Here is a 26,828-nt window from a genome sequence, read left to right as displayed (position 1 = left end):
GTTAATGGCATATTGCCACTGTTTAATTTTAGTATTTTATTACAGTTTTGTAATATTCAACAGATTCTTGAAGGAAACAAGTTTAAACAACTAGAACAGTGTTTTTCCTCAAATGACTGTTCATCTGTGTTAAAAAACCCTTTGGTCGATACAAACTATAAATCAGATTCCTTAGAAAACAGTGGACATCTCCATCCCTCCACTAAGTTTGATTCAAGAGATCAAGAATTGAGGAATATTTGCTGCAAAATGTCTCACCCCTCGACAAATCAATTCATCAATTTACATCCTTTCACCTTCAAAATAACACACCACATCCTTCTTTCTCCCTGCCTTGAGGATCACTTTCTGTTGCCATGGAAACAAAGGTAACTCTTAAAAGAAAAGGTTGACCTTAGGGGTTTCTGTCAGACACTTTATATATAGTATTTTCATGGTTCCCATAATGAACCCATTTTTTGAAAACATTTTCCATGAAAATGCCAGTTAGAATAGTTTGCAAGAGCTAGAGTATAAACATGAGGCAGTGAAAGCGAACTAGTGCGTAGATGAGTTTATCCAGGGGCGTCATGCACTTATTATTTCCGAGGGGACACCACTTGGGGGGTGGTTCAGGTTGTCTTGTTCAGACAGCCTGAAACAAGAAAAACCAAGTCATATTTAAGAAAATTGTCTATATTTAAAAGTAAATGCAAACTTAGTATGCAAACTTAGTTTAGAGCTGATAAGGGAGTGTCACATTTAAGCATTATTACCAATCTACATGTTTGACAGGCAAAGGATTTGTGCTGTCAAGCTAGTGCACACTTCATTTAGCTAGATTAAGTTAACTCAAATCAGCACAGATGACACTAAAGAATCAATTCATGTTCCTCTCTCAAACATCTGCAAAAGGGTAATTAAACGTAACATTAAACTCAACATGAGTAACTATTGAGACAGTCAGTATACACTTGTTGTGAAATGTCACTCATGGGAAGTCAGTTCTCCATATTGGAATTATGCTTGATATCAACTAACATGCATTCTTTTTTATTGTCTTGTATTTCTCATTAATGTTTTTAAACTCCTCTTCATCAACAGAGAATGGATGGTGTCCAATCAAGTTTACAGGTCCATGAAATATGTAGACTGGATCCACTAGTTCAACATCAGGAGTCTTGGGCCAGGAAAACAAATTGCTGACTCCGTGCTGCTCCAGAAACTTCATCCGAACTCCTCCATCAGTTGGTGGTTCAAGAACTCTGCCCAAGCACCACTTGGGTGGACAGGTGTAGAGCACAGCATAATCCTTGAGAACTTCTATCTGCAAATCCTGAAATTACACAATAATAAATACTGCTTTACTAAGTTCCATCATTTTATTTTTTAAACCTGAGCACAGTTCCAATAAAATTCGCAAGTTCCCAGCCTATCATCTTCCACAGATAAAACAGCACAATTAAAAGTGATGTCTGGCTCCGCTTTCATAAAGCTTACTTCATGTTAAGTCGTCTAAGGGTGCGTTCACACTTGTCATGTTTGGTTCGATTAAAACGAACCCTGATGCGATTGCTCGGTTAGTGCGGTTTATTTGAACATATGTGAACGCTGCCATCAGAACCCTGGTGTGCACCAAACAAGTGTGTTTGGAAGTGGACCTTTTCAGCGGTCTCGGTCCACTTCCAAACAAACTCTGGTGTGGTTCGAATGATTTATGAACGCAACACGGACCAAAGACATGTAAACGAACCAAAAACAGGAAGATGAGACCCTAAAAAGGACAGAATCCTCAAGCTTGTCGGTTTTTCTTGTCATAGTTGCAAGTTTGCCCATCATCAGACGCAGCAGATTGTTTGTGTGTGTGACGGAGGGATTCCCGCCGCTGTTTTGACTACTTTACACATTTTATAAGCTCTTCACGAGTTCCCAGCTGGCCAAAATACCATCACATGCAGGCTACGCACACACATGTGGATGTTCAGTAAGTTCCGTCTCAAAATAGGCAATACGTCATAAAATCCGAACAATCACGTTGTGAATGTATCCCTATGCCTTAAGGTTCAGTGATAAATTTATTTTTCACTTTTTTTTTTTTTTTCCTTCTTTGGTCTGGACCAAATGAACCAAACGAACTGAACTAAAGGTGTGAACGCACCCTTAGATGCCAATGGTGACAACAGTCATTATCGCCTTAACTTTAAGTCAGCTTTATGAAACTGGGGCCCTGGTATATGGAGGTAGGACTAATAATTGAATAATAAAATAAAAACCAAAGGATTTTTTTACCCACCTGCACTTCAGTAGGCTTTTCATTACTTGTTTCCTGTCCTTTATCTTCTTGAAACAAATTCATTACCAAGTCATCAGTTGGAATTTCTGAAAGGGAATGAAATCAAATTAGATTAGATTAATAGTGGTATTGAGAGTAAAGGGACCTTTTTTAAAGTCTGACTTCAAGTTAAAATTGCTACTGCAGCTATATCTAAGTCTTAAATCAATGTAGCATTTCAAGACTTAGTGATATAGTGACTTTAACCTGAAGTCACAACTACAATGAAACATATACAAAAGGTAAGTGTCAAGAACTCATTATATGTTCAAAGTTGGAGCTGTTATGAAACGGAGCCCTTACCTGGGTTATTAAGTTTCATCCAGAGATCTTCTATTTGTTCACCAGGAAGTTGGTCATCTTCACTTGTAGCAGAAGGTAAGGTGTTCTCCTCTTCAGTCACAGGCTGGTATAAATCAACTATGTCAGCATCTATGTTCAAGGTACGTCGTTGCCAGGGAAGGACATATTTTGAGTTGGAACACTGGTTTCCATCATCAACATTCATACAGCCATCACAGAGGCATGAATACACACGAGTATCCAGGACCCCAGGAGAAACACACCGTACAGAATGGAGAACACGAGTTCCAGCAAGGGCAGACTTCACTTGTGTTATAGGACGGTCACGCTGAATTTCACCTTGTTTAACCAGGAAAAATGTACGGAGTTGCCCATCACAGCCATCTTTTGTCAAATTCAGATTGCAGAAATTATACATCTCCTCTGCATTGTTAATAGTGATCCTACGTAACAGGACAGCATGTCGAACAGATGATTTTACAACCCCAGAGACACCATTACTGGGCCCCTTGCCATGGCGGGATCCAAAGTAACATCTTTCAACAGACAAACCATGTGAAGCCTTGGAGTTGCTAATGTCAGCAAATGACACCTTTGACTTGTATTGTGCGCCACAGCCATCTGTGAATTCAACTACATGCTCTAACTTCAGTCCTCGCTTTTCTTTTAGGTGCTTTATAGCCAGAGTTTCGAAGTGGTGAACTGCATTGGCATCATGGTTAAGGTCATCTGAAACAAAAACCAAGGCTTCCTGGACGGTGTGATCGTGACCCTCTGTGGGACACTTGTAGTAACAAACAATTGGGTGAATGGTTATCTGCTGTGTGCATTTCTGCATTTCGTCATGGGATATGCACGAGTAATTTTCGGCAAAATCCATGACGAATAGCGAACAAGTATTGGACAACTTTTCCCGGATAAGGGAAAACTGGTCATTCTGCCAGTTGGCTGTAAAGAGATGTTTAGCCAAAAGGTCTGTTTCGCCCAATAACTCGTCAAACATTGTCTTGAATGTGCCACACTTAGTTGATTGAACCTTCTTGGTCTTTTGTCTACCATCACCGTTGAATGCATTACTCTCCCACTTTTGCCAGGACACTTCTTGTTTGCCATATGAATCCAGTACCACTTTGAACTTTTCCTTGAGAAGCGATACACCACAGTCGGAGCAGGCTCTGTTAATACACTTTAGGTTATGGTACTTGCTGTTGCCACTTTTGGGACATAGAGAAAAATCGATAAGTTCATATTTGTTTTTGATCTTGAGTTTCATACACTCGTCATTGTTAGTAGCAGTGAGAATTCTGTTCAGGCTCTGAAGCTTCAGTAAAACTCCAGTACAATATTCACAGAGACAATGGTTTATGTCTGTCCGACGCTGAAGAAGAACGCATGAAGGTCGAAGCCATGAGAAAACAGGAAAGGACACAAAATTCTTCTCTGGATTTTCCAGCTTCCAAAGTTCATAGGCTTTCTGAAGAGAGATTTCCATGAGGAATCTTTGTTGTTGTTTCTTTACAGTCCTCGTGTAAGGAAGTTCTCGTGCCACCTTAGGATTACGATAGAAAGCAGTTATATTGTTCACAACATCCATGCAAGTGGCATCAGACTTGCGTTTTTTATGTAAACCTTCATTGGATGAGGACTTTGATAATTTGGTAAGATATGCTGGACGGAGGTTAAAGCGCCTTGATACAATACGTTGCATTCTGTACTTTTTCAGGATGATCAGGCACCTCTTATCCAAGGATGCAGTATCCTTCTTCTTCTTTAGAGCTTCAATCATGGATCGAAGTTTTTCTTGAGATGGGTCATCAAAATCTATTCGTCGACGAGCTGTTTTCAGACCTCCAGCTTTCAAAGCTGCTTGTTTACGAGGAGTACAGCAATGGATGAAGTCCATTACCATATCCGCAAACTTTTCTGCATCAGCCGGAATTTTTTTGGACATCCGTGACACTGCCACCTGTTTTGTTGATTCAGTTCTAAAGCCTGTAGATGTACTTGGAGAGCCAACATTTGTTTGTGGAGTGTCAGTTTGCTTTTTTGTCTTTTTTTGTCTTCTTTTTTCCCTCTTTCGAGACGCATCTCTTTCACGAATTCGTCTTTTCTTCTGTTCTCCCATCCTCTCCCTCTCCTCTCTTTTCTTTATCCTATCATACTCTCGTTTCTTCATCCGCTCGTTTCTTGTTAAGACTTTTCTTATCTTCTTAGGTGGCGGAGGCTCTTCTTCAGCTTTACACTCTTTTTCTTCTGTTCTTCTACACTGTAACTTCTTTTTGGCTCTGAATCTTCTCTGTCGCTCACGATTATTTTCCTTATCAAGTTCTTTGGCAGCAGCAGTCCTCTTTCTTCTATATTCCTTTGCTCTTGCAGCTTCCAAAGCTTTGTACTCGGCATATTTTACAGGGTCTTTTTTCAGACGATCCCTCCAGGCCTGACTGTTTCTCGCATTGTTGGCTTTACACTTGTCAGATTGTGACACTTCATCCTGACAGACATACAGTTGACTTTTCTTACTGTTACGCTCAGAGTTACGGCGCTGGATTCTTGAAGACATTCTGAAATGAAAATGTTTACACCATTTTATTGATTTATGCAAACATTGGAGGTGGAGGAAGTTTTTTAAAAGGGAATATAAAGAATATAAAATAAATAAATAGAATATAGTTGTATTTTATTCCATTTTATATAAATACATCAGCATATGAGAGTCAAATTGGACAACTACAGGGACTCATCTCAAGATCACTCATTTAACAGTTCATCTATTGCCAAAAAAAGGTCAGTCAAGAATAGAAAATTATTACAAATTTTCAAATTAGGATTGTCAGAATGCGTAGTTCGTGCATGAAAAAAATGTCCGTCAAAATATACCGTACAATTTCCTGTTTTTGTCAGGAACCAACACGTTGACCGATGTTCACTAACATGGCAAACCTTGGCATTTATTCTCTTTAGCATGCAGCGTTACGTATTTCACTCAGTTCCCTGATCATTCCGATTCAATTTCAGTGAGTGAAAAACAAATTTATGCTCATGTGTGTTATGTATTAGGTACGTTATTGTCTCTGACAGACAGCATGTTGAAACCGTTCAGGTCGGCATTTTCTCCCTCTGCTAGTCAAAGCATCCAGGAATGTTTGTTTTCAGGAAATCTGTGTACTACTTGGACCTGTGCTTCTTGTAAATACTTCTGTGTATTGTGCACGTTATTTTTTGACAGACATTGATGTTGTGATATTCAAATGATATTGATTTGAAAACAGATGCATCGTCGTAAGGTAATTTTTTTTTATTTCTTAGCCATCAAGAATTCAGTAAAGTCACTGATGCCTAATGAGTGTGTTATGTCGATGTTTTTAGTTCTAATATTCTAAATGACAAGCCAGGCAAAGTTTTTGAAGGATGTGATCACCTGTGTGAGGTGTAAACTATGTTTGATTCTTGGGTAAATATAAAACGTGCTGGAGACAAGAGAAATGCTTTTTGCGTGGTACATTATACTTATTTTACGGAAATAAGTTTATGGCTTAAAAAATAATGTGTTACTCAGAGACTGTCATTTTACATTCAGCTGTCGCAAATTCGTTGACTTGAAAATCAAGTTCAATTTTTATGAGGAAGGGAGTATTTTTGATGCACAAAGTTGTTTTTATTGTCTCTTAATTTAAAAAATCTTTAATTTAAACCCTTGAAAAATGCAGATCCTGTTGTAAATAATAAGTGAAAAATCACTGTTGCTCCATTATTAACCCTTAGCAGATTTTGACTCATGTGCAACAGTAAAGAGAGTCACCACTGAATCAAGCAACTAACAGTGGTTACAGTACAGCAACATTTAAGTTATAGTAAACATGACTATGGTGTTGTTTGACCAGGATATATTCTGATAAACACAAATCAAAACCCTTCGGCAGCCACTTAAGTTTTATTTGAAAATAAAATATTTCATTTTTGGAGACACTGATGAATTAGCAACTAACAGTAGATTCATTACAACAACATTTAAGTAATAGTAACATGAATATGGTGTGGTTGACATATATGATATATTCTGATGTGTATGTGAGAATCACCCTGGATGAGCACAAATCAAAAGCATCAAAATACTTTGGCAGCTAATTCAGTATTTATTTACATTTAATTTTTGGAGACTGTTTTACTGTTTTTAGTATAACACTGACTGTAGACAGCTTTAAAAAAAAAGTAATATTTAAGAAATTTAGCTTTGAACTGACAAGGGAGTGTCACATTTGAGCATTATTAGCAAATTACATGTATGTCAGGCAAAGGATTTGTGCCGTCAAGCTAGAGCACACTTTATGTTAACTTCAAGTCAACTCAAATCAGCACAGATGAAACACTTAAGGATCAATTCAAGTACCTCTCTCTTATCTGAGCCAGCTCCATCCTATGCTGCGTCAACATCTCTTGATTTCTGAGGGGCATCTGTAAAACAACGTCATCCATCAGCTTACATTTATGGATAAAAGTGTCTTACAATTCAATAAAAAAAATAATAGTCCTTCACATTTCTATAGAAGCTTGTTTAAGCCACGGAATTAAAAATAAAAAAGGCAATTGCAAATTTTTATCACAAATTTCTGACTTTTTCTTCTCACAACTATGTGAGTTATATCTTTTTTTCAGAACTGTGAGATTGCAAGTTAAAAAAACCTCAGAATTGCGATGAAGTCAAATAATGTCAGAATTGAAAGTTTATATCCCCTAAATCTGACTTTTTTTGTCGCAATATATCTCACAATTCGAAGAAAAAGTAAATTCTGTCTTTTTTCTTTGAATTGTAAGATAAACTCGCAATTGCAAGTTATAAAGTCTGAATTGCTAGATTTTAACTTGCAATTCTGAGAAAAAAAAAGTTAGAATTATGAGATATAAACTTTAAATAGCGAGAAAAAGTGAGATAGTGAAAAGTGAGATTGCGAGATAAAAAGTCACAATTACCTCTTTTATATATTTTTTTAAAATCAGTGGCAGAAACAACCTTCCATAGTTTTTTTTTTTTTTTTTTTGTATATACATAGACTTACGTTAAATGTTTGTGTCTTATGTCTGGGAGAGCCAACGTGACTGACTTTGATTCTGCTGACATCACTGGATGCATCACTGGCCTCTGAATCATCCAAGCCGTGTCTTGTGATGTGCTGCTGCGCCTGACAGGTGATACCTGTTTCAGTAGCAGTCTCTGGTTCAATCTTAATTCGAGGTGCTTGGTTAATAAATGGAAAAGTATTCTCACAGCTGTCAATCATTTGGGGTTCAGTGTCTTTGCTGGGCATCTGGTCATGATAAATGTCCAAACATGCTGATAAAGGTGCTGATTTGTTGCACACAGGGATTTGCACTTCATTCTCCTCCTGCTGTGTATAAACTTCTAGCTTCATATGCATCTCTGTATCCTTCAAGTCATGTTCAGATCTCCATGCCTCTGAAAATGCCTGTGTGTATTTCTGAGCTTGAGTCTCAGAGGAGCAGGACTGCGTTTCTATAATAAATAAACATACTAAAGATCATACACGGGGAATTATGTCATGTGTTCAGTATATATGGCAAGAGTTAATTAGTAAAAACAATAAGTGATTAACAAAGAACAATGCATAATAAAAAAATGCCAAATTAGTGACTTTATTGGCACAAGTAATAATATATCCTATACTATTTAAAGGATTATAGCTGATTTAAAGGCTGTGGTAAACGAATTAGAGAATCTATCGAGATTTCGTGTTCATAAAACCCATAATACAAAAGAAATAAGTATCAGAATCAGATTTAAGGTGAATTGACTAACCAGAGTCCATCTGAATTCCTGCCTGCTGCAGTCTCCTCTTGAGCAGCTCAATCTCCTGTCTGGAGCGACAAATCTCATCATTATACTCTGAAAATATATCTTCCACAGCCTTGAATATCTCCTGCGCAGCTAAAGTTAATCTCTCTGTCAGAACAATGCTTAAAATTTGAAGTTTAGACATTGCACATTAATAAAATGTCACTTTAAAAGTCTCCATCCAGCTCCTATTTCCACTATTGTTTTGGTTGCGTTCATCCTGCTGAGCTCGATGATCATCTGCGCCACCTGCCGGTCTGGATGAGCGATGAGTATAAAATCATGATTTTTCTTATCCTTACAAAAAAAAAAATATATATATATATATATATATATATATATATATATATATATATATATATATACATACAGTCCAAAAGTTTGGAACCACTAAGATTTTTAATGTTTTTAAAAGAAGTTTCGTCTGCTCACCAAGGCTACATTTATTTAATTAAAAATACAGTAAAAAACAGTAATATTGTGAAATATTATTACAATTTAAAATAACTGTGTACTATTTAAATATATTTGACAAAGTAATTTATTCCTGTGATGCAAAGCTGAATTTTCAGCATCGTTACTCCAGTCTTCAGTGTCACATGATCCTTCAGAAATCATTCTAATATGCTGATTTGCTGCTCAAGAAACATTTATGATTATTTCAATGTTGAAAACAGTTGTGTACTTTTTTTTCAGGATTCCTTGATGAATAGAAAGTTCAAAAGAACAGCATTTATCTGAAATACAAAGCTTCTGTAGCATTATACACTACCGTTCAAAAGTTTGGGGTCAGTAACAATTTTTATTTTTATTTTTTTGAAAAGAAATTAAAGAAATGAATACTTTTATTCAGCAAGGATGCATTAAATCAATCAAAAGTGGCAGTAAAGACATTTATAATGTTACAAAAGATTAGATTTCAGATAAACACTGTTCTTTTGAACTTTCTATTCATCAAATAATCCTGAAAAAAATATTGTACACAAATATTTTGTACAATTGTACACATTAAATGTTTCTTGAGCAGCAGATCAGCATGTTAGAATGATTTCTGAAGGATCATGTGACACTGAAGACTGGAGTAATGATGCTGAAAATTCAGCTTTGCATCACAGGAATAAATTACTTTGTGAAATATATTCAAATAGAAAACAGTTATTTTAAATTGTAATAATATTTCACAATATTACTGTTTTTTTACTGTATTTTTAATTAAATAAATGTAGCCTTGGTGAGCAGACGAAACTTCTTTTAAAAACATTAAAAATCTTAGTGGTTCCAAACTTTTGGACTGTACTGTATATATATATATATATATATATATATATATTTAAAACTAAATTCATTATTTGACAGTTGCTAATGGCAAATTGCCACTGTTTAATATTAGTATTTTATTACAGCTTGTAATGAAATATGATCAGCCTATAAAAGTGAAAATATCTGACTGTGGAATGTTAAATATTCCTTGAAACAAGTTTAAACGACAGTGTTTTTTTTCAAATGACTGTTCAACTGTGCTAAAAAAGTAGTTTGGTCTATTACAAACTATAACTCTCCCTCCCTCTAATTTTGATTCAAGAGTTCAAGATTTGAGAAACAAATACGCTGCATAATCTCTCTCCCCTCGGCAAATCAATTCATCAATTCGCATCCTTTCACCTTCAAAATAACACCTCACATCTTTCTCACATCCTCCCTGCCATGAGATCACTTTCTGTTACCATGGAAACATGAATGTAATTCTTGGAAGAAAAGGTTCTACAGTAAATAGAACTGTTCTGTTCTGTTTAACGTCATTTAGCAACTTGTATTCACCACAGACCTTATTTCAGGCTTTTAACCAAAATGACTTTGGGATGATGGGACTAATCTCCAGGTTTTGGCCTACAAAAATATGTCATCCCTGCAGCATTCTGTTTATTCGAAGAACCCTAGCTTATAGAACCCCATTGAACCTTTTTTTCTAAGGGTGTTTAAAAATACATTTATGGTATTTGTTATGAAAAAGTAACCACATAAAGAAAGTACAATGCTGTAAAAAAAAAAAAAAGGGATTTTATTCCGTCAAATTAACAGCTTTCTAAAAAATCAGCATCAAATATTAGAAAGAAACTACCTCAAATACTCTAAAATATTGACACTGAACTTAAATAACAAGAATTTATGCAATGTCAGAGGAGAATAATTGTATAATTACACATGCGGTCAAACGCACATGGGCCTTTGGAGTGTGTGTGCGGTTGAGAGCAGATTTACAGTGCTGTGAAGAATAAGTCATTGTTTGACAGGGCCAGCTGTCAGCTCCACTCTTCCTCACGACAGGCCTTGCCTGGCCACCTGCCTACTATTCTCCAACTATGGTCACAAACTCTCTCCTCAGACCACCTCAGATTAGTGCCAAAACACATTACTTTATTGCTAATTGCCATTTCAGTAAAAAGTAACCAGTTGCTCTTCTCAAAGAACCAAATCTAATGCAGATTTGTATGAACTGCATCTATTTTAGATGAATTGCAGAATATATTCTACTGTTTGGGGTCATTATGATTATTATTTTTTAAAGAAATTAATACTTTTATTCAGCAAGGATGCAGTAAACTGATCAAATGTCACAGCAGAGACATGCGTAAAATGTAACATAAGATTTCTATTTCAAATAAATCTTGTTCTTTTGTATTTTCTATTCATCAAAGAATCCTGAAATGTCACGGATGTGTATCATAGTTTCCACAAAAATATTAAACTGCTCAACTGTTTCAATATTGACAATAATAAGAAATGTTTCATGAGCACCAAATCAGCATATTAGAATGATTTCTGAAGGATCATGTGACACTGAACACTTTGGCGTTTATTACTCAATGTCATTAATTACTCACCCTCATGCCGTTCCACACCCGTAAGACCTTCATTAATCTTCAGAACACAAATTAAGATATTTTTGTTGAAATCCAATGGCTCAGTGAGGCCTGCATAGGTAGCAATGACATTTCCTCTCTCAAGATCCATTCATTTACTAAAAACATATTTAAATCAGTTCATGTGATACAGTGGTTCAATATTAATATTATAAAGCAACAAGAATATTTTTGGTGCGCCAAAAAAAAAAAAAAAAATAACGACTTATATAGTGATGTCCGATTTCAAAACACTGCTTCATTAAGCTTCGGAGCGTTATGAATCTTTTGTGTTGAATCACGTGACTTTGGCGCTCCGAACCGCTGATTCGACACAAAAGATTCATAACGCTCCGAAGCTTCCTGAAGCAGTGTTTTGAAATCGGCCATCACTAAATAAGTCACTATATAAGTTATTTTGTTTTTTTGGCACACAAAAAATATTCTTGTTGCTTTATAATATTAATATTGAACCACTGTACTCACATGAACTGATTTAAATATGTTTTTAGTACATTAATGGATCTTGAGAGAGGAAATGTCATTGCTGGCTATGCAGGCCTGACTGAGCCATCAGATTTCAACAAAAATATCTCAATTTGCGTTCTGAAGATGAACAAAGGTCTTACGGGTGTGGAACAGCATGAGGGTGAGTAATAAATGACATTATTTTCATTTTTGGGGGAACTAACCCTTTAAAGTATATTTAAATAGAGAACAGTTATTTTAAATTGTATTAATATTTCATTTTGAATTGTATTTTTGATCAAATAAATGCAGCTTTGGTGACCATAAGAGACTCAAAAACATTACAAAAATACAAATTAAACCTGAAGAAATGTAACAATATGTGTGACCTAGAAAAATGCAAAAGTACAGTAAGTAAATACTTAAATATTTTTTAAAAAATATGAGCCATTTATTTATATAGCACACTTCATACATAATGGATAAATAAATAAAAACATAAAATCATCTACATATTTTAATCTATCAAACAGCATTACTCAAATTTACTAAAATAGCTTAGAATGAATCTTAAAAAAATTCACTGGATCATTGTAAAGATGTTTTTGATCATGTGTTGCATCAGCATTGCAAATCAGTCAGAACTCGGTATTTAAAACACTGAAAAAAACAGTGACGCATCAGATGCCACTGCGCTGGCATGAACATGCCACAGACATGTCAGCACAACTACAACATAACTGTCATTCTGTGTCATCCCAACGCCCCACAAAAACACTCCGCAACATGCCACTCAAACGGGCGACTCCAAAAGCCCAGTTCTGTCGTAAATAAGCTTTATCCTTTCAAACACAGAGAGCAGAAAGATTGTGTTATGTTTATGTCGGAAGCTGCCTTGACTGGAACCTGTCTTTGTTTATCAAGTCATTGAAGTCAGGGATATGCCTGGTATCTGTGTCACTTTCCTAGATTTGCATTCCAGTGACTGGGATGTTTACACTATTCCGTTTATGTCTCTTCAAGTAAGAGTAACCGTATCTGCACCATGGGTATTTTCACCCCGTCTTCAATGTTGTCTAACTATTTGGTCGCTCCAGAAACCGAAGCGCTAAATTTGTGCTCTCGATGACATGGGAGAAGGTCACCGGAGCCCAGAGTCAGATATAAACAGTGAGGGACGAGCAAGAGAAGCTTGTAGGCCATATTTTTACTCGCCGATAAAGCCTGGGACGGGGCTCAGCTTTCCTTAACGTCCCAACTGGAATCCAGACATGGAAGACAAACAAAATTAGGACCATTGCCGGCATAGTTTCCGCAGAGAACATTTGAATGCGGTCCCATCCCTGCCCCACCTTTTCAAATAATCATCACAAATGTTTGAATCGAAAAGCGTTGTGATTTCCATGCATTCATCTATGGAATGATCACCGTTAACTGCTGAGAATGAAAAATATGCATGTCTTTGAAATCTATATTTCGAATTCCAAAGACTAATATTAGGTCCACAAACTGCATTTAAAGGACGCTATTCTGAGAAGCATTCCTGGATGTTTATGGCATTGAGGCATCATTGTAGGTCTGTGGGTGACAATCAAATGGAATTCAACTGGAACACACACCCTGTTATGTGGAAAAAAAACCAGAAAAGATATCCAATCTTAATCTTGACTGACGCAATTCATAGGGAGGTCAGAGTGATCCATTTTTAGCAGTAATAGGCGTACATGAAAATGCAGAGGTGCGTTTTTCCATGAAGTCTCTTGAAGGGCAATCTAGCATATTATGAGGTTTAATGGGTTTGTCAGCTGTTCTATGATGCTCTTGTCAAGAGGTGTTTCCACCAGCTTCCCACATGAACAGCCGCCATGATGTTGCACTTAGAAAGTGATGTATCGTTAACGGCTTGTCTGGTCTATTTAAATGACTCACGAGAGGCCGCAGTCACACTGCCACTGTTTAAGAAGGTGATTAATAGTTTGCCTCGTGAGGTTGGAACTGTTGTAGAATGCATGCTAATTGGGCACATATGGAAATAATCTATCCCATATGGAAATAATCTATCCCTGATGAATGAGCTGAAAGCAAGGATAACACTTCTGATGTTGAAAAGAGTGAAAGGAATTAGGCTTTAGTGGTAAATATATTGTTTTCTCCTTATTACACACTACCATTCAAAGGTTTGGGGTCACAAAGATTTTTTTTTTAATTAATACTTTCATTCAGCAAGGATGCATTAAATTAATCAAAAGTGACATTTGTAATGATACAAAAGATAATAAATGCTGTTCTTTTTTTAAAACTCTTTCCATTCATCAAAGATTCCTGAAATTGCTGCACAACTGTTTTCAACATTGACAATAAGAAATGTTTCTTGAGTGCCAAATCAGCATATTAGAATGATTTCTGAAGGATCATGTGACTCTGAAGACTGGAGTAATGATTGCTGATTTTTTTTGTTTTAAATGGTAAAAATATTTCACAATATTACTGCTTTTACTGTGTTTTTGATCAAATAAATGCAGCCTTGGTGAGCATGAGATCTTACCAAACACAAACTTTTGAATAGTGTATCTGAAGTGTTAAGAGACCCCAACACTTTCATTAAAGTAGTAGTTTTGTAAATGAGTCCAAAAAGTGTTTTTCTGCTTAGTATTGTTACTTTTCTAGTTCAACTTCTTCTTATTTAAGGGATAGTTCACCCATAAATGAAAATTTGATGTTTATCTGCTTACCCCCAGGGCATCCAAGATGTAGGTGACTTTGTTTCTTCAGTAGAACACAAATGATGATTTTTAACTCCAACCGTTGCTGTCTGTCAGTCTTATAATGCGAGTCAATGGTAACACAATTTATAAGAGTCAATAAACATGCACAGACAAATCCAAATTAAACCCTGCGGCTCATGACGGCACATTGATGTCCTAAGACAGGAAACGATCGGTTTGTGCGAGAAAATGAACAGTATTTATATCATTTTTACCTCTAATACACCACTATGTCCAACTGCGTTCATCACTCGGTTAGTAAGGTCTGATCGTGCTCTGACAGCGGCAGTGATGTCTCGCGCTTATACTTCAATGAGTGCTAGACATTACTTCCGCTGTCAGAGCACGATCAGACCTCACTAAGCGAATGCTGAACGCAGTTGGACATAGTGGTGTATTAGAGGTAAAAAAAATGATATAAATACTGTTCGTTTTCTCGCAAAAAAACGATTGTTTCCTGTCTTAGGACATCAATGTGCCGTCACGAGCCGCAGGGTTTAATTTGGATTTGTCTGTGCATGTTTATTGACTCTTATAAATTGTGTTACCATTGACTCGCATTATAAGACTGACAGACGGCAACGGTTGGAGTTAAAAATCATCATTTGTGTTCTACTGAAGAAACAAAGTCACCTACATCTTGGATGCCCTGGGGGTAAGCAGATAAACATACATTCATTTTTGGGTGAACTATCCCTTTAAAGCCTTTGAGCTTCATTTAGAAATTAGAAAACATTATGCTGATCGCAAAAAGAATCACTTCTTCTATTCAGAGGCGTTGAGAATCGAATCTGAAGGGGAGTCGACTCAACTGAAAGGCCAGACAGAGGACTCAATAGAATTGGGGATTTTGATTCATCTCAGCGAATCATTTGATTCTTTACCAAAAACATGTTCAGATAAGTTAATTTGGGGACTCTTTTTGTAGGTTATATCATTACACCAGTAAATAGCAGCAAGAGACTGTCTGAGTATCATGAGCGAGACTTTCAACAGGGGTTTTGCGCAACAAACTTCCTGTATTCTGTAAAACAGGATGCATCGTATCCGGTTCAGGTCTTTTATATGTGCTTTATTAAATATAAGCCATTTTACTCAAGATACCTTCAAAGGAGTGAGCAAAGATGAGCATAACAGATTTCCATCGTATATGCAGATTGATATCTAAAAGTTTTTTAGTTTTCTTATTCTCTCTAATAATATTTAAATAAAACGGCAACAATAAAAAGAACTAGCTAGGTTAGCTGATTAACTTAAAGGGATAGTTCACCCAAAAATGAAAATTCTGTTATCATTTACTCCCCCTCAAGTTGTTCTAAACCTGTATACATTTCTTTGCTCTGCTGTACACAAAGGAAGATATTTGGAAGAATGTTTGTAACAAAGCAGATCTCGCCCCCCATTGACTACCGTAGTAGGAAAATGCTATGGTAGTCAATGGGGGGGCGAGATCTGCTTGGTTACAAACATTATTATCTTTTATTTATTATCATATTATTATTATCTTTAAAATATATCAGCATTACGTACTGCCGTTAACACTTATCTGACAAGTGGATGCAATGAGACCTGTTTTATTTTCATGTGACATATGGCCCAAAGCCTACCGACTGGTTTTTAACACAAGTAACACACAACAAAATATGGATTTTAAAAGAATGGTACGACTTGTCTTTGAAAAGGTGCATCGAGGCAATGAAAGGGGTGACCACAAAGTTATTTTCATTTAAAGTCCCACTGAAGTGCCTTGAAACACGCAGCATTATTTAATGCTTTGACATAATTTCCACTAAAACAGGAAAGCTAAAATATAGCATTCTGTGTAGAATTCAAATGAGTCTAATACATAATTGCATATGATCTGCTCTCGTGTCTCTGGACTGGAGCAGACCATGTGCACGCTGTGGTGGTTCGAGTAACACTAACTTCATTCGTCCCAATGGAAAGCATATTTACACTGTCTGAATCGTTCCCTATCCCCTACTATGTACTATGCACTATGTGTCATTCATCATATAGTAAAAATCATAATTGTGTAAACAAGTGAACGATTTCAGCCGCAGCTTCGGCGTCTATTTATAGTGCAGGGGGCGGGACGCTTCAGATTCTAGAGAGCATGATTGGACAGAAGTGCAGAATGATGTCATCAAAATCGCTGAACCATATTGGCAGAGGAAATGCTTACTTGTATATCTTCTAAATGTGAATTTTGTCATTGGTTTGGAGTACATAGCTTATAGATAAACTTAAAGGTCCCGTTCTTCGTGATCCCATGTTTTAAACTTTAGTTAGTGTGTAATGTTGTTGTTAGAGTATAAATAAAATCTGTAAAATTTTAAAGCTCAAAGTTCAATGCCAAGCGAGATATTTTATTTAACAGAAGTCGCCTACATCGAACGGCCAGTTTGGACTACATCCCTCTACTTCCTTCTTTAATGACGTCACTAAAACAGTTTTTTGACTAGCCTCCGCCCACAGGAATCACAAGAGTTGCGTTTGTAGAGTGTGTTTGTCGCCATGTCGTCGAAACGCTGTTATTTTCATCCCGCAGTCCAATCACCGGGTCTGATTCCGGCTCAAATTGATAGGGTAAAATTAAAGACATGTTTAAAATAACACTGAGCGCGTGCATCTCCACGTTATGGTAAGAGGCGTGACCTTTCCGGGCAAGATGCGCTAAACTGCTGTCGAATCACAACACAGGAACCGCTGGCACAATCAGAACTCGTTACGTATTTCTGAAGGAGGGACTTCATAGAACAAGGAAGTCATCAGCCCGTTTTTATGACAGTGGAAACAGCGGTATACAGATAAGTAAATTATGTGAAAAATACTGTGTTTTTTTACACGCGAAACATGAACACATGTTATATTGCACACTATAAACACAATCAAAGCTTCAAAAAAAACACGAAAAACGGGACCTTTAAAGGGTTAGTTCACCCAAAAATGAAAATAATGTAATTTATTACAGAGCTTTACAAATCGAATCAGTGATTCGGAGTCACGTGATTTCCGCAGTTTAGCCGTTTGATAGGAGGTTCGAATAACTGATTCGATTCGTAAGGGTCAGAAGCAGTGTTTTGAAATCGTCCATCACTATATTGTTGAAAAGTAGTTATTTTGTTTTTTTTGGCGCACAAAAAATATTCTCGTCGCTTTATAATATTAAGGTAGTAACCACTGGTACTCACATTAACTTTTTTAAATATGTTTTTAGTACCTTTATAGGATCTTGAGAGAGGAAGTACCATTGCTGGCTATTCAGGCCTCACTGAGCCATCGGATTTAATAAAAAATACCTTAATTTGTGTTTTGAAGATGAACGAAGGTCTTACGGGTGTAGAATGACATGAGGGCAAGTAATAAATTACATTGTTTTTATTTTTGGGAGAACTAACATTTTGAGGCTAACATTTCATACTAACCCCACCCCCACGTATATATATATATATATATATATATATATATATATATATATATATATATATATATATAAATAAAATGATTTCAAGGGACTTTAAGACTGAAAGTGCTACATTACAGAGGCTTTTTCAGCAGACATACTTCTAAGGCAGTGTTCTTATAACGAACTGATATATTCTTCGATATATCCGATATACAAACTATGTTTTTTTTTTATAGAAACTGTCAAAATATATTATCTTTGACAATATAAATCATAATTACAGAAAGAGGATTAGGGCCAAGCAATAATAAAAAAATAAAACCATCTCGAGATTAAAGTTGTTAAATTTCGAGAAAAAAGTCGACATAAAATGTTGAGAATAAAGTCATTAAATTATGAGAAAAAAGTCGCTGAATTACGAGAACAAATTAGTTAAATTACGAATTTGTTCTCATAATTTAACAACTTTTTTCTCGTAATTTAATGACTTTATTCTCATAACTTAATGAGTTTATTCTCAACATTTTATCTCGATTTTTTTCTCGAAATTTAACGACATTTTTCTCATAATATAACTAATTTGTTCTCGTAATTTAACAACTTTTTTCTCGTAATTTAATGACTTTATTCTCAACATTTTATCTGGACTTTTTTCTCGAAATTTAACGAGTTTTTTCTCATAATTTAACGAGTTTATTCTCAACATTTATCTCACCTTTTTCTCGAAATTTAACAAGTTTTTTCTCGAATTTAACAACTTTAATCTCGAGATGGTTTTATTTTTTTATTATTGCTTGGCCCTAATCCTCTTCCGTACATAATAGAGTAGATTATATTGCAGCATTTACTGTAAGTAAAGATATCAATTTTTCGAATATATGAGTCTGGAATCGACTATTATAAACGACTCAGTTGATTCCAAAATTCTGACTTTTCTTTTTTAATGCTTATTTGTTGCTTGATGTTTGAGAAACATTATAATCAAACAATGTATTTTCCTTTTACTTTGGGTCAGATGGACCTACAGTTCATGTTTTTACAATAATATCTGCATATGGTGGTTTCAAGCAAAGAAAAGTAATTTTAAATATTGGGCAAAATTTAAAAAAAAAAAGAAGCTAATTTCAAAATTACTATTATTATTTTTACACATTTGTACATTCTCTCAGCGACCCCAAACATCATAACAGTACAGTCGATCACAACAGAATGTGAAGGTTAAATTGGACAGCCTCTCTCTTCCTAAAACACAAGGCGTTTTAAAAATCTCCAGAAGACTGAATCCACCAAATCGTTTTTATGTGGTATTCTTCTTTCCGCTCTAACAGTGAGGCAAATTTGTTTGTGGTCTCTTGGAGAGAGGCATTTACTAACAGTGAGTAGCGTGCCACTGAGGGGTGAGGCAGTCATGGTGCTCAGAGAGCCAGGATCATTCCTGTGACTTAACATGACACCACTTGCACTAAGACACCGACAGCTGCACACGCACATGCTTTCCATTCTGTTTGTTGTAGAGGATTATAACCTGATAAAAGAGACCAGTGACTATCGTATTGTAAGGCCCTGTCCACTACTGTTTCCTTCTGACCGAGAGCCCTAAAGACAGTAAAAACACAGGTACCGGTCAGTGTTATTTTAGTATTATTTATACACTATTATAATGTTTATTCATATTTTAAATTAGCCTTTTTTAATTTTAATTTAAGTTCTAATAATTTTATGTGATTTTGTCATTTTTAGTTTTTTTTTTTATTTTATTTCTATTTTAGTTTAAGTAATTTCAACCTACTTCTTTTATTTCAGTTTGTTGTCCTTCTGTAACTTAAATGCCATTTGCTTTGATATTTTTCTTATCTAATGCAATCACAATCATACATTTTTAAGTGCATCTTAAGTGTCCAAACACTTTTTGGGGCCGCTGCATTTGATAAGGCATGCTTAGAAGTCATAACAGAGGTGTTTGAAAAGAGAGTCCCTGACAAAAGACTTGAACCTGTTGCTAGGCCAGCTCAACGCTGCATGCGGTCCAGAGGATCCAAGCATCTGTTCCAGTCGCTACTCCCTGTCCTAAAAGCAATAACAGAGCTCATAATATCTTTCTAGGGTTTGAGAGCCAAATATGAGTGAAGAGTGAGCATTCCATGGCTAATGCAGCCACGTTCTGGGCATTTCTTCACAAGAAGCCAATTCCCCCTTTCTCCTCCTCCCTTTCTGCCAGCTGTCCTGCAATGTGCTGCTGCTTGTCAGTGAAGAGAAGTGGCGCACTGTTTTCAGTGACAGGGCAGCACACCATGTCGCCTTACACCTAAGACCCACTCAAATAGACCGATATCATCTGTCTGGTTGAGGATCTACTCAATCCCCCATGATAAACCTGTGTTTCTAGCGTGCTTGCTGGTAGTCAGGGACACTTGAACTTGAAACGGCTCATTGTGACTTTAAGTAGTTAAATCACATTATGAAAGCGATTGGTGATTGTTACCTTGTATAAGAGTTTTAAAACTTAGAAATTGTGCATAAAATGGCAATTAACACAAAAGCTGTACAGGTAGCTGCACAGACCCAAATAATAATAATAATAACAATAATAATAATCCAAACATGTTACAAAATAGTTACAATTACAATGTTTAAAAACTGTTGTTAGTCTGTGCCGATAGCCTCGTGGGCAGCGCTGACATATAGCACTGTTGCGCTCCGGGTGACCCGAGTTCGAGTCCTGGCTCGCAGACCTTTCCCGAACCCATCCCCCTCTCTCTCTTCCACTTCGCTTTCTGTATACATACTCATAATAACAGGCAAAAAAGCCAAAAAACAAACAAACAAACAAAAAAATCTAATTTTTCCCATTTTTGGTCAGTTGTATTAAATCCAATGAGAGTCAATTTGATGCTGACCATTATGATCATACCTGTGTTTTTAGCCTAATATAAGGGTTAAAGGGATTATTATGACAGAATTTTCATTTTTTGGTGAACTAATCCCTTTAATCTAGATTGACATTTTCTGCAAAATATGCAAGGTTCTTGAATATTTTAAAAGTTGCTTTCACAATGCTAAGATATTGCATGTGGTTGCCAAATATTGTCCACAAGCTGGCAAAAAGATTACTTTTAATGACAAAGTAAGGTTAGTTTAGGTTGTGAAATGTCATGTGGTGCGACTAACCGAAAATGTATGATGTATTAGTTATGATTATTGGAAACAAAATTATCTTGAAAAATGCATTTATAAAATTATGTATGAAAGATCATGTATTCAAGGTGTAAAAAAAAAAATTACTGGATAGTTTACCCACATTTTTAATGTCATTACATTGAAACTTTTTGTGATTGTTGTGTTGTAAAACCATATAATGCGAGTGTGAACACAAATAATAGATTTTTTCTTCAAAAGATTTTTTTATCACAGACACCCCTCTGATACACCTTTCGAACAAGACAACTGTGTTATATCATTGGTAACCTGACCTCTTTACTAAAATGCTGAGAAAGTGCTTTCCTCTTTCAGGAAGAGTTCCTGGGTGGTGTGTGTGTTGTGTGTGTGATCCTGGTAAACCCTACATTGTGGGGACGAAATTCCATTTTTTGGTCCCCATGAAGAAAACGGCTTATAAATCATACTAAATTATGTTTTTTGAAAATGTAAAAACGAAGAAAGTTTTCTGTGAGGACATTGACTGGTCCTCACTATTTTAAAAGGCTTATAAATCAGCCAAAATAGGTTTTTATTCAAATTTAGTGATGTATACACATGTTTCTGTGATGGGTAGGTTTAGGAGTAAGGGTTGGGTTAGGGGATAGAAAATATGATTGACCTGATATAAAATCATTGGAAGTCTATGCAATGTCCTCACTAAGATAGCAATACAAACGTGTGTGTGTGTGTGTGTGCGCGTTTTTGTGACATATCAGGACACAAATTTGTATAATGGCATGGGTATGACATAGGTATTACAAGGAGAGGTGACTTATGAGGACATTACCCCATGTCCCCATTTTTCAAAAGGCTTATAAATCATACAGAATGAGTTTTTTTGAGAAAGTAAAAATGTGCACAGTTTCCTGTGATGGTTAGGTTTAGGGGTAGGGGTAGTGTAGGGCGATAGAAAATACGGTTTGTACAGTATAAAAACCATTACGCCTATGGAATGTCCCCACAATTCACAAAAACAAACGTGTGTGTGTGTGTGTGTGTGTGTGTGTGGATGCATGGAGCTGTCACCCTGCCATCCTCCGTTTCTGCTGACAGTAGGTTGAGAGAAGGTCCGGGGTGAATGACTCCAACACACTGCTCCCCTGCAGCCTGGACAGCCACAGAGACCCCATTGTGCTCCTCAACCATCAGTGATCATCCATCACATTTTAACCTGACAGCCAACTGCACAGCCTCCTAATCCTGCCAAGGATGGAGGCTTGGGTTACCATGACGAGAGAGAGAGAGAGCACCACGGGGCTTCCTGCTTCAGACCTGTGCTGGATAAGAAGGTACCTTTAGGTTCTGAAACAGGTCTCCACTTCACAGTCACAAGTATTTGAGGGAATCTTTCACCAGTGACATTGTAGAAGTGTTCAGCTTACTGTCACTCAGGGAAAATATCATAGTGAAAAAAAACCCTTCACCATGTACTACACGAACCGAATAGCTGTGGTGTGTCAGTAACCATAAATAAGCCTGTGGATTCATTAGGGAACATAGCGGAAGCTCTTCCGAATTAGCATGTGAGCTGTGAGCCCAGACAAGCCCATTAGGGATTTCCAACGTCCGGAGAGCCTACCTCACTTTTTGGGGTCAGGGACAAAGAAGGTCTACCAATGACAGACATTACAGGTAAACGTATAGACACAGTAGCTACCACAAAGATTTCAAAAGAAACATGAATAAAGAAAAAGAATAAAAAGTGTTAAAAGGACAAGGATTGTGAACATAATCATTTTAAATATTCAAAATATCAATGTATTTATTAATTCTATTTTGTTCTATATTAAAATAATATTTATTATTATTATTAACAGCAAATTATGAGTTAATTGGACAAAGATTGAATATAATTTAAAATATTTCAATTTTCTTTTATTGTTCCTATAATATATTTTATAATATATAAAAATTTAGTATTTATTATCATTATTATTATTTACAGCAAATTATAATAAGATTGAGATTATCATTTTATATAATAATATATTATTATTATTATTAGCAGTAGTAGTATTATTATATATTCTTAACATTATTATATTAATAATATTAATAATAATATATTATTATTATTATATTATGTTTTATAATATATTAAAATGCATTTATTATTATTATTATTATTATTAAAAATTATTGCTGATTGGAAAGAAAATGGTCAGCAGTTAAACTGGAAACTGTAAATTCACCAGTTTTAGTTTATATATAAACCAGAAAATTTACAGTAATATATTATATATAACACTAATTAATATTGTTGCATTTTTTTTTACATTTATTGTTATATATTAATATATTCTACTTATTATTCTATTTTTACAATATTATTTATCATATTTTGATTATATTTGCAGTTATATTAATTGCATTTATTGTCTCTGAAACAAAAATAAAAATAAAACCAGAGGATTTTCTAAAGTTTCCCATTTATCTTCTTTTCCCAAACAGACACTGTCAATAAGGAATTTCTCCAGCCAAGCTATAGAAACAATGAACTGTTAATAATACATAAAAGTGATAAGGGTGATACTGTCTGACAAGGATTTAGATCAGTTAATTAAGGAGCCATAGTGGATCTTTCATATCTCCTGTAGTCTGTTTGATTTCCACAGCACCCAGATCATGTTCCTGGACTTTCAACAGCGGCCTGACGCCGTTCTTGAAGCAAACCGGTCCCAAATCCCCAGAAGATTGGGGAATGAAAAGAGATGTAAAGTTTAGATGTGTGGCAACAGCTAAACGCAGGGTCAGGTTTCTCAGAGCCCTGGCTATATTTAACCTACTGATCTAACACCAGGCAGAGAGTTTAAATGCCACCACTGCAGTTGGTGTGGAGCAGTTGTCGTCCACAGATCTTCTTCAGCACGAGCTCAGCTCCGGGGGAAACACCCACACACGCTCGCAAGGACCGTAAAGGACCTATAACACTTTCAGAGAAGACACAGCAGAGCCGGTGGACTCTAATTCCAGCAAGACATGGAGCTTTTTGAGACCAACCCCTACTTCTTCGCAGACCAGCGTTTTTACGAAGGCGGCGATAACTTCTTCCAAACCAGGCTGACAGGAGGCTTTGACCAAGCAGGATATCAAGACAGAAGTTCCATGATGGGCTTGTGTGGAGATGGACGGCTGCTGTCCAACGGAGTGGGGTTGGAGGACAAACCGTCTCCATCATCTAGCCTCGGTCTGTCCATGTCTCCTCACCAGGAGCAGCAGCACTGTCCGGGTCAGTGTCTGCCTTGGGCCTGCAAGGTGTGTAAGCGTAAGTCGGTGACCATGGATCGACGGAAAGCCGCCACTTTGAGGGAGAAGAGGAGGTTGAAAAAGGTCAACGAGGCCTTTGAGGCTCTTAAGAGGAGCACGCTCATGAATCCCAACCAGAGGCTGCCTAAGGTGGAAATCCTGCGCAGCGCCATCCAGTACATTGAGAGACTCCAAGCGTTGGTCAGCTCCCTCAACCAGCAGGAACATGAGCAAGGAAACCTGCATTACAGAGCCGCAGCTCCTCAAGGGGTGAGTGAAGCTCAGGGGATCAGGGGCAGGTGTATGGTGGGCTTTTTCATTGACTTCTGAGCTGTCAAGCAGGACCGTACTTCCAAAACCTGATTTTTTTTTTTTTCCCCAAAGCAAAAGTTATTGGAAAACGCTTCATATTAATTAAGTGGAGACTCTTTTGACATTGTAGTTTAGAGGGCATTTAATTAACTGATTTTTCTATTGTGTAAAATTAAAAGACCTTTCTCTAAAAAAAGAGCTCTTAAAGCTGTATGCATTACAACAAAAAATAAAAATAAAAATGTAAATAAAAAATAATAAATTGCATTTTAAATTGAAGGCTAAATACAGCCTTAAATGTAGCATGCATTGCAATAAATAAATAGTTTTTTTTTAAATTTAAATTAAAATAAAAAATAAATTCAAAAATTTTAAATCAAAGACTAAATACAACCTTGAACGCAGCATGCATTGCAAAAAAGAACAATTAAAATAAAAGTTAAAATTGAAAAATTAATTTAAAAAATACATTTTATGTGCATTAAATATTATAAAAATTAAGTCAGTAGTTTGCATGTTTCAACTTTTAAAAACACGAAAACGCCTATATAAAATGTTGGTAACATTTTAGTTTAGGGTCTAATTCTTACTAGTAACTAGTTTCTTATTAGCATGCATATTACTAGGATATTGGTTGTTTATTAATACTTATAAAGCACATATTAATGCCTTATTCTGCATGACCATATTCTACATCCCTTAATCCTACTCAATACCTAAACTTAATAACTACCTTACTAACTATTAATAAGCAGTAATTAGGAGTTTACTGGGGCAAAAGATGTGGTTAATAGCCAGAAGTGTGACCAAAATGTTCAATCAAACGTGTAAAGGCAGATAATAGGTTGCCGTGTGGCTTGATTATGATGGTTGTGAGGGTGTTGGGTGTGGTAGCTGGTGATGTGACTGACAGTAGTGTGTGTGTGTTTGTGTGTAGCAGGTGTCGTCCTCCAGCGAGCAGGGCTCTGGCAGCACCTGCTCCAGCAGTCCAGAGTGGAGCAGTGCGTCAGAGCACTGCGCCCCCATCTACAGCTCCACCCACGAGGGTAAGACCACCACACCTACACTAACTAGCCTGACAAATATGAAGGATCAATTTAACACAAATAATGCGTCAAGAAAACTTATTACAAACCGTATTGTCAAAGCTACAAATTTTCTTATTTTTGAGGTTTGAATGACTTGCCTGGCAAACATGTGACAGTGTTTTCTACTGTAATTTCCTCAGATCTCCTGAATGACGACTCCTCAGAGCAGACCAACCTGAGGTCTCTGACCTCTATTGTGGACAGCATTACAGGAACAGAGGTGACTCCGGTGCCCTATACAGTGGACATAAGCAAATAAATGAGGAGGGTGAACCTACCGTTATGTTCAGATCACCTTTCACCGACCATAACAGCACTATCTATGACACCCAAGGTGAATGAAGAACCTTTTAAAAAGTCATAAAAGCCTTGGGGGCTTAATTTCCAGACAAATCTTGAGGTCCATATGATTATATTTCCAAATGTTTCTTATCTCTATGGAAGAGATTGTGGAATAAGAACGAATTTCAGATCAGCCTAATTCCTGCTGAAACTTAAGACAGTCAGGCTGGGTAAATCATATTTTCATAATTTGTCCTTTTTTTTCCTCTCAATTCCTTTATTTTTTCATTCTCTTTGTGTGTGCTTTATGCTTACCAACAAAAACATTTGTGGGTCCAATGTTTTACTTCTGGTTTTGACCAATTTCTGCTTAATTTAAACTAGTTCCGAATGCCAGTCATGTAAATATGTTCCTATTTTCTACAGAGTGGTTTTGTTATTTTATTTTGTATTTTTTCTGTGTGTTTGGAATAACTTATTTGGACTTTTATAATAAAGATTGTTGTGTATTTGTATATACTGATTTCTAATCCTATTCTCCGTCCTCTAAAAGACCATTTCCTTCTTTCTTTGGCTGATTTGATTATCAAATTTATCTTTTTGTTGGAAAGTACTTTCCCATCCATCGCTAAAATATGCTTCAGTTTAGGCTTGTGTGCAAAAAACAAAACAAAAACAAAACAAAACAAAAAAAAAAA

The 26,828-nt window shown here is 36.1% G+C and overlaps 2 protein-coding genes across 5 annotated transcripts; one reads left to right on the top strand and one right to left on the bottom strand.

Moving 5' to 3' along the window:
- Position 1: 1 nt before the first annotated feature.
- On the bottom strand, positions 2 to 22,501 carry si:ch211-86h15.1 (uncharacterized protein LOC558435 homolog). 3 transcript variants are annotated; one of them, XM_048172588.1, is made up of 7 exons: positions 22,229 to 22,501; positions 8,427 to 8,485; positions 7,669 to 8,123; positions 7,002 to 7,066; positions 2,615 to 5,175; positions 2,273 to 2,358; positions 2 to 1,315 (listed from the first exon to the last, which is right to left on the bottom strand). In XM_048172588.1, the coding sequence occupies exons 1-7, from the start codon at positions 22,330 to 22,332 to the stop codon at positions 1,016 to 1,018; spliced, it is 3,630 nt and encodes a 1,209-aa protein (XP_048028545.1). In that variant the 5' UTR covers positions 22,333 to 22,501; the 3' UTR covers positions 2 to 1,015. The 3 variants fall into 3 exon arrangements, with proteins under 3 accessions (XP_048028545.1, XP_048028546.1, XP_048028544.1); XM_048172589.1 differs by lacking the exon at positions 22,229 to 22,501 and having other exon boundaries at positions 7,714 to 8,123; positions 8,427 to 8,718; XM_048172587.1 differs by lacking the exon at positions 22,229 to 22,501 and having other exon boundaries at positions 8,427 to 8,717.
- A 1,135-nt stretch (positions 22,502 to 23,636) lies between these two features.
- myog (myogenin) lies at positions 23,637 to 26,645 on the top strand. Of its 2 annotated transcripts, none has more exons than XM_048173438.1 (3): positions 23,637 to 24,718; positions 25,701 to 25,806; positions 25,989 to 26,645. In XM_048173438.1, exons 1-3 carry the CDS (start codon positions 24,182 to 24,184, stop codon positions 26,105 to 26,107), a joined length of 762 nt encoding a protein of 253 aa, XP_048029395.1. In that variant the 5' UTR covers positions 23,637 to 24,181; the 3' UTR covers positions 26,108 to 26,645. The 2 variants fall into 2 exon arrangements, with proteins under 2 accessions (XP_048029395.1, XP_048029394.1); XM_048173437.1 differs by having other exon boundaries at positions 23,638 to 24,718; positions 25,698 to 25,806.
- The last annotated feature ends 183 nt before the right edge of the window (positions 26,646 to 26,828 follow it).

Source organism: Megalobrama amblycephala, linkage group LG21 (assembly GCF_018812025.1).
Source record: "Megalobrama amblycephala isolate DHTTF-2021 linkage group LG21, ASM1881202v1, whole genome shotgun sequence".
In the NCBI taxonomy this organism is placed as follows: domain Eukaryota; kingdom Metazoa; phylum Chordata; class Actinopteri; order Cypriniformes; family Xenocyprididae; genus Megalobrama; species Megalobrama amblycephala.
The sequence above is the reverse complement of the archived record's forward strand: the minus strand, read 5'-3'. Positions and strand labels throughout refer to the sequence as shown.